This window comes from Carica papaya, chromosome 2, assembly GCF_054855325.1.
Source record: "Carica papaya isolate Zhongbai chromosome 2, ASM5485532v1, whole genome shotgun sequence".
NCBI classification, from domain to species: Eukaryota; Viridiplantae; Streptophyta; class Magnoliopsida; order Brassicales; family Caricaceae; genus Carica; species Carica papaya.
The window spans coordinates 21,796,108-21,810,535 of record NC_142310.1 but is presented as its reverse complement, the minus strand read 5'-3'; the positions used below and the strand labels follow the sequence as shown (position 1 = coordinate 21,810,535).

At 35.3% G+C, this 14,428-nt stretch overlaps 1 protein-coding gene across 4 annotated transcripts in view; it reads left to right on the top strand.

Moving 5' to 3' along the window:
* LOC110808926 (midasin-like protein) overlaps positions 1-14,428 on the top strand; it is a 95,547-nt gene that overhangs the window by 58,923 nt on the left and 22,196 nt on the right. For 3 of the 4 annotated variants that reach the window (XM_088213637.1, XM_088213636.1, XM_088213640.1), the window contains 11 exons: positions 111-275; positions 4,775-4,982; positions 5,625-6,517; positions 6,634-8,151; positions 8,235-8,415; positions 8,497-8,565; positions 10,238-10,320; positions 10,403-10,654; positions 13,930-14,062; positions 14,161-14,246; positions 14,326-14,411. In XM_088213637.1, coding sequence (XP_088069763.1) covers positions 111-275; positions 4,775-4,982; positions 5,625-6,517; positions 6,634-8,151; positions 8,235-8,415; positions 8,497-8,565; positions 10,238-10,320; positions 10,403-10,654; positions 13,930-14,062; positions 14,161-14,246; positions 14,326-14,411 — 3,674 coding nt within the window. The remainder of the gene's footprint in view (positions 1-110; positions 276-4,774; positions 4,983-5,624; positions 6,518-6,633; positions 8,152-8,234; positions 8,416-8,496; positions 8,566-10,237; positions 10,321-10,402; positions 10,655-13,929; positions 14,063-14,160; positions 14,247-14,325; positions 14,412-14,428) is intronic. The other variant, XM_088213639.1, reaches the window with a different exon arrangement.

The window sequence follows — 14,428 nt, the reverse complement described above, 5'->3', positions numbered from 1 at the left end:
TTTCGCTTATTTTGTAATAACAATTCTTACGATTGGTGTCTTTTATGTGTCTGCTTGCCATATAATGATATGGCAAGTTCTAACGGAGTTTTTTTTCTTTTTTGGCTCAGGGTTTAAATTCTATTCTAGATCATAGAGCTGAGGTGTTTATTCCAGAACTTGGTCTTACATTTAAATGTCCACCATCTTTTAGAGTTTTTGCATGTCAAAATCCTTCTTCCCAAGGCGGTGGAAGAAAGGGCCTTCCGAAGTCCTTTCTTAATCGTTTCACTAAGGTTTGTTTTACTACTACCAATTTCCATATTGATGTATCGCATATCTTTTTTTACAGAGGAGTACACTGTAGTTAGAGTATAGTAACACTACTCCTATTATGTGCAAAACTAATAGATTAAATTTAAAATTCTCTTACTTGGAGAAATAAGAAAAATCACAGTCCAGACTAACAGTTAAACAGAATTGGCTTCTTTTGCTACTAAAGTTCATAAACTCTTTACTAATTGTGGAAATCTAGTAAAAATTGACCCATTTAGTTTGTCAAAGTCACAAGAATATTTTACCAGCATTCTTTTATTGCGTTGATGATATTTGGAATTTTGGAAGAATGAATTGTTGTATATTCGATTGAATATTAGGGCTCTCTATATACAAATGAATAGCAATAACAAAAGGAAACAATATTAATTACATAGATTATGAAGATCTTAGGTGTACTTTTTACTCTAATGAAGCCCTCCTTCTTAGCACTTCCTCCCAAGTTGGTAAATAGATATTATCCATTCTCAGTTTGGTAATAGTTGTTTGGAATTCATGATTACTTAATCCTTTAATCAAAACATTTGCAAGTTGTGAAGTGGTTGGATTGTGTGAAGTACAAATTAACCCACTATCCAGCTTTTCTTTGGTGAACTATCTGCCTACTTCAATGTATTTAATTTTGTCATATTGTACTACATTGTGAGTAATACTAATTGCTTACTTATTGTCATAGTAGAGTCTCATAGGTCCATCCCATTGAAGTTGTAAGTTTTCTAAAATCATCATCAACTATAAAAGCTAACACTCCTCTTGGGCCCAGAGTCTAAACTTTGATTCTACACTAGACTGGGTTACCACATTTTGTTTCTTACTTCTCCAAGTCACAAGAGTTCCTCAGAAAAATGTAGAATACCCAGAAGTGGATCTCATATCCACTGGTGATCTAAGCATAACTAGTGTCATTGTATGTTTCAAAAACCAGCCCATTATTTCTTTTGGAGGTAATTCCCTAAAGAGTGCATTTTAGGTAATAAAATATTCTGTACGCTGCTTGTAGGTTCACTTCTTTAGGCTTGTACATGAATTGGCTTATTACACTAGCTGCCCATGCAATATCTAGCATGGTTTATGTTTGGGATCAATGAGTGTGCTAGCTAGCTTGTATGTTAGTTTGCCTATTTCTTTAATAGAGTTGTGACATTTTTTGAGGAGATGAGTATTTATGACTTTAAATAGCTTGTAAAAATATTTTAATTTTCTTATTTCTTTAATCTCGAATTCTCTAGCTAAGCATTGCTTGAGAGCTTCGTCGTTTCCTATAATAATTATGTCATCTACATATACCAGGAAAGTAATAACACCACATGGCTCTAAGTTCTTAATGAATAGGACACATTCTCTTCTGACTCTACTTGTACCTTATGGGTAGCATTACTTTTTTAAGTCTACCAAACCATGTTCGATGAGACTGCTTAAAAGCCCATACGGTACCTTTTTCAATTTTAATACTCAGTTTGTTCCTACTCCCTTAGTGAACACAAGAGGAAACTTCAATTTGAATTTCTTCTCCCAATTTCCCATGCAAGCAGACATTCTTTATATTAAACTGTTACAATTGCCAATTGAAATAGCATCTATAGATAGTAGATACATACCGTATTTATCTTTGCAGCCGGTGCAAATGTGTCTTGTTAATCAATCCCATAGGTCTTGGTATACATTTTGGCCACCAATCTTGCCTTGCATCTTTTTGTTGTTCCTTCAGGCTTGTATTTGATAGTGAATACTCATTTGTAATTTACCTATCTTTTCCCTTTGGGTAAGTCCACTACTTTCATGTTTGATTCTTTTTAAGTGTCTTTATTACAATACTCATAGCATATTTCCATTCCTCGCTGATTATAGTATCAGATTATGTTTTACGAATAAATATTGTATTTAGGTTCATAATAAACCTTTTGTCAGATGGACAACATTTTTAAATGGACACAAAAATTTGAGATAGGATGTAGGGATGCATTTTCTTGTCTCTTGTCTAAGTGCAACTGGTATGTCAATATCAGAACAAATAGAGTTTTCAGACATACCTCATTTCTAGCACTTGATTCAGATTCTTGGACTTGGTTTGGATCGAATTTTAGGTTTCTCTTTCTCGAATATACATGTGGTCCAGGCTCGTTTCTGGTGGTATGAGTTTAGATTCACTTTTTGGGCAGTGGGTTTGTAGAGTGTATAGTCTTTATAGGTAAGTGAAGATGAAAGAAAGGGTCAAAAGAGGGTTGATTGTTCTTATCTTCTAGTATAGTAGGCTTCTTTTAAATATAAGGTTTATCAAAGAAGATTTTGTTTCAACATAAATGATATCACTTATATAAAGAATTTTTTTTGTTAGATGGTAACATTTTTGTATTCTTTTTGTGTGGGCTAGTATCCTACAAAAACACACGAATAACTCTAGGGTCAAGTTTCCCTCTTTATGATTGATGTTTGTGCATGTAGGTAGTACACCCAAAGAACTGGAGAACAAGGTTATCAGAAACTCGTATCTCAAGAAAACAATTGGCAAGAACTTCCATATAATTGCAAACGTCTAGTGTCCTAGATAGTAATCGGTTTACAAGATAGGTGGTAGTTGATACAACCTTTCCTCAGTCCTGTTTTGCACATGATTGTGAAATAAGAAAACTCAGGTAGTAGTAAGTAGTTGTTATTCCAATTTTTCCAGTACACATACAGGAACACTCTTGAATAATTCATTGTTTTTGAAGGGAGGAGCACAATTTCTGGTTAACTTGATCTCAGACATTATTAGTTTTGAAGTGTTTAATTTTTACCTCAAATTGTGTATGGATTATAGTATAAAATTGCAGAAGGGTATGTCTAATTTCATCTTTGGACTTCAATAAAAAAAAGTCAAACTAACCGAGTTCAATCATCAATAAAGGAGACAAACTATCGAGCCCCATAAATATTAAGAATATTACAAGAATCCGAATTGTCACGGTTAATCAAGGTAAAAAGAAAATTACTTTTTCTATTATTAGAGATAAAATTTACACGGTATTTTGCTAGTTCATATACATTGCAATTTAATTTTTCATTATCAAAATTAGAAAAAAAAAAGAAATATAATCTTGAGAATAGAGAAGGAAGAGTGACCTAGTTCTTTTGATATAGCCATAGTTTGTCTAGTGTACTGGTGGAGAGAGCGGTACATAGTATCTTAGGTGCATCTAGGAGAATAACCCATCCTGAACATCAAAGCGTCCCCGAGATTTGGTCATGAATTTAGAGTAAGAAGGAGAAAAAGTCACTTTATAATTTAGGCGTTGAGATAATTTAGTTCCTGATATAAGGTTTTTACATAGTCAAGAAACATGGAGTACATCAGTAAGAGTAATATAAGGAGTGAGTTTTATGTTTCCCTCTCCTGCTACTGTAGTCAATGAACTATAAGCAGTGACAATTTTTCTATTACTGGGAATGGAGCATAAGTATTAAAAAAATTTAGAAATGTCTGTCCTATGGTTGATAGCTCCTGAGTCAACAATCTATGACATAAAAAAATGTTTCTCTGAGGCATTTAAATCTTGAAAAATAGAAATGTACTTGGATTAAGAGTCCAAAACCTTTAGGTTTATCCAAGCACGGGAATCATATTCTTAGGCGTTCAGTTTCTGCTTTGAAATTGCAGAGGTACGGAGTTTTTTCTTTTCCTTATGGGTGGGCAATGTGTGTCTGTCTGAGTCTTTTGGCAATAATTCTTGTATTTCCACTCTTTATTTGAGGTATTAGGCTTCCTATGCAGCTCTCTGGCAGTAGATTCAAGCATAACCCTTCATTCACTTTATTTTGTGCTAACAAAGGATATCACTTCATTTAAGGATGATGTCTCTTCCTCTTCCAGGATCTAGACTCTCACTTGATCATATTTTTAATTAGGTCCTATCATAAATTGGTATACTCTATTTTTTTCAATTAGCTTTTTTCAAGGTTGCTTGGTCTTTGTTGCTTTCCATGATGCTATGATATTGGTCAATTTCTTGCCTTTTAGAAGGTTGACATATTTTGTGATTATTTTGCTGCTTTGTTTAGTTGTCCAGGCTTTGACTGTCAGGTCATATATTTGAGTTGCATCTTTTCCCTTGGACTAAGTTTCTCGGATAGTTCCAAATCTCCTTTATTGTAGGCAGATACATAACTATCAAATTTTTCTCATCCCGAACATCAGAAGTGCAAACTCTCGGTTTTGGTCTAGTACCTAAGATATGGCTTAGTTTTCCTCTGCCCTTTAGGACAATCCAGATGAGTTGTGACCAGTTCAAGTAATCTTTGCCATTGATGCAGTATGCAGCCTGGATTGGCTGCAATTTTGAATATGAATATCGTTAAATATGTTATCTTGCTCTCTCTCTTGTACTCTTTTCCTGATTAATAATATCTGTTTTTCTGGCCAAACAAAAGTTGAAGATGGTATAAGTTGGAGGCATGATAAACTTGTCTTTGGTGGTTACAGGTGTATATCAATGAGTTAGTTGAAGATGACTATGTTTATATTTGTGGCTCGCTTTTCCCATCTATTCCGAAGTCTGTCCTTTTGAAGGTGATCTCATTTAACAGACGGTTACATGAAGATACCATGTTACATCACAAGTTCGCTCAGAATGGTTCACCTTGGGAGTTTAATCTACGCGATGTCATCAGATCATGTCAACTTATAAAAGGTTTGATCCACTTTTACATATGTTTATATATATTTTTTAATAAAAGAGGAAATATTGTTAAGAATGGATAAATGAATTACCAAGAAAATGGGGTACATAATATAATCTTCACCAGGGAAGAAAAAAGAAAACAAGAGAAACAAAGCAACCAAAGAAAATACATCAAAGACAACTAGCATTATCATACTCTTGAACATGACTGAAGATGAGTGCTTGCAAAAACCATGGGCCTGAGTACAAAAAAAAGCAAGGAGCCAGAATACCCACAGAATAACATGAGCAAACTGAGATTGTTGCTTGAAATTCTAATACTTCCTTCCAACCAGAGGAGTTATAAACCCATGAAAATAATCCCCCGCTACCGTGGTATGCTCCTGGCCTCACCTTTAGCTATTTAATAAGGTGGAAATAAATATTTCCTAGTCAGCACCCACGAAACACCAGACTGGGAGAATAGCCAATTCTAAACCCTTCAAAACAAGTTCATAAATATGACACTGCTTTCTGAGGTCTATGAACCTAAAATATCATTAGTGACTCTCCAGTTCAATTCCTATTCCTTCATCACTCCATTACTTTATCATGTATGAGTTTGTATTGTGTTTATAAGGCTAACTATAAAAGTCTGGTCCATTAATTCAGGCACTTCAAATGAGCTAAACACAGATAGCTTTCTCAACATTCTATATATTCAAAGAATGCGTAGCGCAGCCGATCGCAGAGAAGTTGTACAGCTATATGAACATGTTTTTGCACGGAAACCCTCTATTATTCCTGATCCGCGAGTGCAAGTCAATTCTCATTACTTAATTGTAGGGAATGCAGCCATAAGAAGGAATCATACTCAACCATTAAAAATCTCACCTAGTCAACTGAAGATCGTGCCTGAAATTCGTCACAGCCTGGAAGCTGCTGCACATTGTATACGGAATAACTGGTTGTGCATCTTGATTGGGCCACCGTCATCTGGAAAGACTTCATTGATAAGAATATTAGCGCAGCTAACTGGAAATGTGCTACATGAGCTAAATCTTTCTTGTGCAACTGATATTTCGGAATTACTTGGATGCTTTGAGCAATATAACGCATTCCGTAATTTTTGTTCAGTTGTTGCTCAAGTTAAATTGTTTGTTAATGAATATTGCAATTTACAATTTGAATCATCAATGGAGGCACTTTTACTTGAGAGAAGAGATTTGGTTTCTAGATGGCTAACCTTTTCATCTAAAGTGGATTCTAGCTTCATGTCAAGATCTCCTTCCTCTTATGCGGAGAAATGGAAGACAATCATTAACTCACTCTCTTTTTTAGTTGAGATAATTGAGCATTTAAAGCAGGATTTGGGGAGGGATGGTTTACCTGTTTCATGGTCAAGTAAGGACCTGGAAAGAACCATGAAAGCAATTTTGAAGTTGCAAGATTATCAGAAAAGGCCATATTCAGCAAATTTTGAATGGGTTAAGGGATCATTGATAAAGGCTATAGAGAATGGAGAATGGCTAGTCCTAGAGAATGCAAATCTTTGTAATCCCACGGTAACACATTTACTTAAATGTTTTCTGCTTTTGCATACCAAAATGTCCTTATGATGTCTATTTCTAGCTTCAAGTCTCCTAACAAACTAATGGTTGCTGTGATGTGTTGATATCAGGTTCTCGATAGAATTAATTCCTTGGTGGAGCCATGTGGAACTATTACTGTCAGTGAGTGTGGGATTGTTGATGGGAAGCCAGTGGTGGTTCACCCGCACTCTAATTTTCGGCTATTTTTCACTATCAATCCAGAATTCGGGGAAGTATCCCGTGCAATGCGGAATAGAGGTGTTGAAATATATATGATGGAGCCATATTGGCTTTTTGAAGAGGGAAGTTTCCATAGTTGTGAGGAGTTAGAGCTGAGAGATATTAAAAGATTTCTTATTTTATCAGGTATTCCCAGTAGTAAGCTGGTTGAATCTATGGCCAGAGCACATATCAATGCAAGGCATGAAGGATTACATCTTAATGTTAAAATTACATATTTGGAACTTACGCACTGGATTCAATTGTTTCAGCAGCTTATCATGAATGGTAATCAGCCCATATGGAGTCTTCAGATAAGTTGGGAGCATACATATATTTCTTCACTAGGTGAGAACAGTGGAAGAAACATTATTAATCACGCACGTCAGATGTACTTATCAGATATCCAGTTGTCCGAATCTGATTCACTGTTGGAGCGTGCTTTATATTTGCCGGGTGGATGGCCAAGGCCTTTGCAGTTGAAGGATTATGTATGCTACGCAAAAGAGGCCACTATCAAGCAGAACTGCATGTATCTGGAATTCCTGGGAGCTCAGCATTTATCACATGAATTTAGAATTGTTAACAATTGTTGCTCTGTGGATCAGCATCTTGCTACTAGTGATTGTTCAAGGGCTTACCTACTGGATTCTGAGATTTTAGGCAAGATAGTATTTCCAAAGGTTGCAGGCAGAAAGACTTTGGACTCAAATAGAAATATAGAGTCTAGGTTAAAATTGAGTTATAAGATGATATTATCTGCTGCCAACTGGATTATTGAACAGGCAAGGGCAGATGATTTTCAACTCTATCTTAGCTGGTTTAACTGGCTCGTTTCCAAGTTGCAGCCTTACTGTCAATGCATTGATTTTTTTCTCACTGCTCTCAAAGAGGAGATGAATCACCCGATCTGGAATCATATATTTAGCTGTCACAAGGAGCTCATATCTCTTCACAAAATAGACTTAGACATGCATCCAATTCCAGTGCTTTCATCAGAATTAGTTGAGTTAACCTCATCAAATGATGTATTGAGCGTGTCCACTGAACGACTTCTCCAGGCCATTAACTGTGTAGGTGTTCTTAGGCTTAGCTATGAACAGTGGCATGCTGAGTATAGGCATAACTATGCTGATGAAACACGGTGCTTTATACCATTCCTGAAATCTCTTAGGACTCTGGAGGAGGCAGTCCTCAATATGATTGTTGGGTCCCCTTCATTTGACATGTTGATTCAGTTGTATACCAACTTTTTTGAAGATCACATGCTGTTCTGGAGTTCTCTAATCACATCACAGTTTGAGTGGATGCTGGTTTCTTGTCGCTCCTTAGTGAAAGCTGCTACAAAATTACAAAGCTTTTGTCTGATAGAAGCCTCAGTTGTTTTGGTAAGATCACTGTTACATGGAGCCTTTTTCTTAGCCCTTCTGCCGTGTGTGTAAACTAACAATTTTGTCTTCCTTTTACATAGATGGAGAGCAAGAATCTGAGTAGGATGTCTCCCTGTTATTTCCATTCCGAGAGGCCCTTGTTATGGCTTCATGGTGGTCATCCAGTTTTGCCTGCCTCTGCCAAATTATTTAATCAGCAGCAGCAACTGCTAAAGTTATGTGACTCAGTTTGGCCAATAAAATCAAAATCTTGGAAGCAGGGTAATGCATTTTTAATATCCTCATTCGGGAGTTTCTTTTTGTTTCTATTACCTTACTCTCTCTTGAATCTTTATTGTTTAGCAGCAAAGGATTGTTTCACCAAGGTTGTTGCTTCTTCTGATCTTGGCCTTCGCGCTCTTGCATTACAAGGTACATATTTTCTTGCCAAATTTTTCTATTGAACTTCTAACATTAATCAATTTTATCTGTTGAGGGTGTATATGCACTTTTGAGCTAATTTTTTTATTGAGGATATACTTACTGATTCATGATACCTTTGTTTAAATAATGCTGTTCTTGATTTACTATCTTGTGCTGTTTACACATATAGCATCTGGTAAATTGCAGTACATTACATGTACACTAATTTACTAGCCTGTATGAAAAGAATTTTTCAAAAAAATATACTTCTTATTATTGGTTTTGGTAAATGTCTATCAAGCATCATATCAAAGTGTATATACATGTGCAAGGGAGGTGTTTTAGTTGAAAACATGTTTTTTTATTGTCTAAGCATGTCTTTCTCAGTTGATTTGTCTGCTGTTAAGCCTATGATTTAATAATTTCTTGTTTCAATAGGTGAAATGATTAAATTTTGGCAATAAATATGCAACATCTAAACAGAAAGATTAGATATGTTGCCTTTATATGTGAACCAACATCTTCAGGGCAGGAAATTTAAAATATCAATGAGGTCTACCCAGTTCTTACTAGAAGAAAGAGGATGACCATTAAGCAAAAATGCAAAGTGTCTGAAACCATAAGTCTCTAGCTCCGCTAAAAGAGAGAAAATGTCCTCAAAAAGTCGTTTTATTGCTTCTTTTGAAATGACCCACCAAGTTTCAGAGGGGTTTAGAGATGAATTTCTTTCTAATTTCACCGTGATTCCCTTCCAAGCTAAAACTTTCATCTCTATCAAAACAGTCGTAATCTACTTAAAGATGAGGAAGCTTGGTTATGTACACCAAACATAAGAGAGTGATCAAGGGATTTGGCTGCTCCTTTACAAGGTCATTTGCCAAATCTTTTCCCAAGTTGTCTAGGTTATTGATCTTCCATCTCCCTGTTTCCCCTGTCAAAATGCAATTGTGGCCTTAAATACACAAATAAAAACAGTGCTTGTGTGTGCCTGTCTGTGTATATATACTAACATGGTTGGGCAGATATGGGCGAGTACGTTTGCTCCAGATCTGATACCTATCTGCCATAAATGTTCTTGTAGCTCCAGCTGCCCAAAATTTCTCTTTACCATTGCCAGATAGGGTGGGGTTGGGCAGGGCCACCTAGCACAGAATCCTCTCCACTTGCTAGCTGTTTCTTGAAGATCCATTCTTTTTTCCTTACTTGCTTCCTCTAAAAGGCACCATTATGAGTGAGGTGCTAAATGGAGAAAGAAAATTTTGAAGGGCCTTCTTAATATTTAGCTTCAACAATAGATGATCTACTCCCAAAGGATTCATCTGAAAGGAAGAGCAGTGCTGGAAGAGATCATTGACTCACAGTAGAATCCTTTTTCCTTTCTAGGGAATGGAGTGTAAATATTGAGAGAAGGGCTTGTGCCATACAAAAATATAATTGGAGTACGAATAAAAAAAAAACGAAAACACAGTCTGAGTGGAAAATAATTTATTCTCTCCCACGGCAAGCTTTCACGTATAAAATGTTCGTCTCATTCAATTGTGGTGCCTCTGTCTTTTCTATAACAATGTCGATGTCATTATTTATTATTGTTGAACATTGGATTAAAATGTTGAAGCTGTTGTATTTGATTCTCGTTTGTCCCAGTCTCCCCTTACCCTCGTCTCTCTCTTTATCTTTCTAGGTGTTTGCATGTCATCTTATATCATGGGCGAATATGAAGAAGATGACCTTGGAGTTGTTACACAAGTGGAGGAGATGTATCAGGTTTGTTTTCTATGTCTTTTCACTCTTCTTATTTGTTATAAACATTTTCAAAAGCTCACTGGAGATAGATTTCTGTTCTCAGATGCTTTTGAGAAGGTTGGAATATGGACAATGCAAGTTAGAGGCTCGATTAAATTCTGATGAGCATACTACTTCTGAACCTGCTTGCTGCATTTTCTGCCCCGAGACATTATGTATTAAATCTGGCTTCGATAGTTGGTTAGACACACTCCCCATAATTGACAGTGCAAGTTGTTTCTTAGATATGGAGTTGCTTCAGTTGTTTCAAGAGTTATTGGTGATCCTCATTGTTGAGCCTGGCAGCTTACAACCTGTAAGTTTATCACTATTTTCTTATTGTCTTAGTTTTGTTGTGGAGCCCTATTTGATGAAAAGAATTCTGCTGGATTAATTCTCTGGTTAAGTTACATTTTAACCATACTCTTTTGAGAAGAAAGACACAAACGATTCAAAAGTTTGGTATACGTTGTCTGCTTGCTTACTTCTTCAGGCTGGGATTATGACTATCTATTGATGAAAGTTGGGCTTGTATGTGCCTTTAGATACCCACGAGTATTCATGCTCGCTATATCTTGTAGGGAACCTGTTTGTTGTAGAAGTCCATTGTGTTGCATGGCACAAACACTCTCCCGTAGCATTTGTTTGACTGATGATACTTAAATCCTTACAACTTGTTGACTTAGAAAAGAAGGATAGTGGGCTTGGTGAATGGTGTATATAGGGTATAGTAAGACTAGAATATTTTCGTATGACTCGTATAAACAAAAGAAAGAAAAAGAAGTTTTGTTTTCCTTTTTTTTCTTTGTAGCTATCATGGATACTATGTGGTCTTCTTAAAAAAAAATTTGTTACCCAGTAAAAAGAAAGACAAGGCAAAGTGATTTCTATGTTTTGTGAAGTCCTGCAATATGTGAACCCTATCCAAGCTGAAAAGAGTCTAGGGTTACTCTCTATGAGCATATGATGATGTTTCTCCAACAAAATGATATTTGCACTGAGGCTTCTTTTGAACTATATGACTAGAAGGGAATCAAATATTGATTTATTTGTATGTAAATTTCTACCTGATTATTGTTAAGGTCATGAGTATTGGAGTTGGAGAAATAGATTCTACTTGAATCATGGATAGGAGTAACAATTGACAATCTTTCTCTCCTTGTCAATTGGGACATTCGGAAAGAAATAGGTGATTAGTTAAAAAACTGAATTATCTCATAGTGACTCGTGTAGATATTGTATATTTTGTCAATATTGTTAAGCAGTTTATGTCTGCACCTATAGTCAAATATTGAAAGATTTTAGAACAAATTTTGTGCTACTTAAAAAGTGTTTCAGGATTTGACATATTGTTTAGCAATCATGGACATATTCACATTGAATGCTTTGCAGATGCTGATTGTGCTGAATATAAAATTAATAAAAGGTCCACTACATACTATTATGTTTTTGTTGCTAGAAACTTGGTATCATGGAGAAGTAAGAAGCAGACTGTTGTGTCTTGATTCAGTGTAGAGTCTGAATACAGAGTTGTGGCTCAATTCACTTATGAAATTTTATAAATACAACACCTCTTAGCTGAAGTGGGTTTGAATCCCATATTACCTACAAAACTCAGGTGTAAGAATCAAGTTGCTCTTTACATTGTCTCAAATTTTGTTGTACCATGAAATAACTAAATATATCGAGATTGATTATCATTTCATTCGTGAGAAGATTTAGAAAAACTTTATCTCTACCAGTTATGTGAAGATAGGGGAACAATTAGGTGATATATTTATAAAAGTTCTAAATGAAATCTGAACTGAATATCTTTGTAACAAGTTGGGCATGATTAATATTTAAGTCTCAACTTGAGGGGAAGTGTTATAATATTACATAATATATTACAGAATATTATCATGTAATCATTAGTTAAAGCCTATATATATTAGTATTAATAGCGTGATTTATGTTACCATATCTAGATTCCTCCTCTATATATATATATATATCCCTAATCCATTAGAATAAAATATAAGAAATGTTTTTCCTATTCTCTTTGTTATTTTACACATTTCAAAATTTTACATTAATGAAATGGTATAAACATCTATCAAGTACTTCTTTTGTTCCAACTCCTCACCCGAACTCCAAGTGGGAGATATCTTTGGAGTGAGATGTTGGGGAGACATATGAGTGGGAGAACAACCTTTAGCCAGACTATTTTCCGACTATTTAGCCTCTCTTCAAACCTCATACTCCTGTCTTTCAATTTATTAAAAATGGCTTAGATTTTTATTTCACATGCAATAATAAGATAGGGAGGTTCCTTAGTTGCAGAATCATTGATTTAACTAGAGCTGATTCACCCTTCTTCACTTCTAGATATCAAATTTTGGACCTTGGATTCATCAAGATATACACTTGTATGTCTTTTTTGAATATCTCATCAGGACATACACGTCTCTTCATAGCACCCGCCACACTATGGGAGCTGGCCATGCAACCATCACACCCCCTAGCCAATTTCATATTACCAATTAGTTTTAGAAAGCGCCAGCTCCTTCAAATGTAAGGGCATTTACGTGGATAGCCATGCATCAAAGATTCAACACTAATGAGATGCTTCAAATTTAATATCTGAGTCGTGCACTATTTTGAAAAATCTGCATAATATGCTTGGAAGGACAAGAGAGACACTCCCATTTGTTTCTCCAGCTTTGGACTAAGTTAATAACTCTCTTTGGCATTATATGGATCAGTCCTACAATTGAGAGGCTCTTAGGGATGTATATTAGGAGTAATGGAGTGAGAAAGGAAGTGAAACTTTTGCTACGAGGGGCTACCTTCCACGGCATCGAAAAATTTTTTTACGACCAAAGTACACTTTCCATGATATATAGGAGAGGTGATTTTGTGGCATCATTTTTGGCCAAAGCACATGGAAAAATTCTATGACCTGCCTACTTTCTCCATCGAAATTGGGAGATTATTTTTTTCATTCCTTAATTTAGTATATTCTTTATGCATCGCACTATTCATAAAGTTTTTTGTTCACTATTATCTGTTACTTCTGGAAGATATCTCTTCCTCCTTTCTTTGTTTTTGTTTCCTCTTACCTTAATGTATCTTCTTTTTCTATTAAAAAGGATGGTATAAATACATGCTCTTTTGCACAATCTATGAGCTAGAAAGTTGATTGTCTTAAACAATTTAGACCTATCAGTAGAGTTGTTTGGACTACTAGCTTAATTAGACACAGTAGCTTCACTACTTCTAGGTCCTGCTGATGTAAAAAGTACATGATATTTCTATGTACAGCTAACGATATCTGGCCTATATGGTAGGACGCGAACCTGATGTTTTCTTTCTCTTTAGTATGCTTTTTTCACTTAAAATCACCTGAAATGTGCTGGTTTTGATCAATAAGATTTTGACTAGTTTTTTCTATACATCTTCATTCAAGAAATAGAGACAGTTTTAAATCTTTCTTTCATTTTGTTTGAATTTTTCTTTATGAAATCTTTTTGTTCGATTGTAAATTGGAATTTTTAGCATTTTAAGATTTGTCTTCTTTTAATATAATTTTCTTTCAATAAAAAATTTCAGGCACTGAGTAATGCTTCTAGTCTATTGGAACCTGCTTTAAAATATTTATTATCCTCAATGAGACCCCCACAAAGTTTAATACCACACCAAAAAATTTTGTGGATAATTGATGCATGGACAGCAGTTAATGCTGGTAAGAGCTTTTTATCTATTCATAGCTGTATTATTTAAACTAAGCTTATATCTCTATATATTTACCAAGTTCATATTCTCTACTTTTGTGTGATGCAGCAAACAAAAAGTTTGCCGGCTTTGTTCTTGAAATGTGGTACTGGTGGCATTCATTTTTGTGGAACCATTGTCTCTTTCCTTTCATGGTAAAAGTGGAATTTGATTTTGTTTTTATTTGAGAAATTGTCATGGTTTGAGGTTGATGATCTGCCTACTGGCTTTCAGGATTTTTCCAAGAATATTGCTTATGGCATTCCTCTACCAGATATACTGTCTCAACCTGTCAAAACAGCTACAGTTGCCCAGATTCTGTAGGATAATTCCTTCC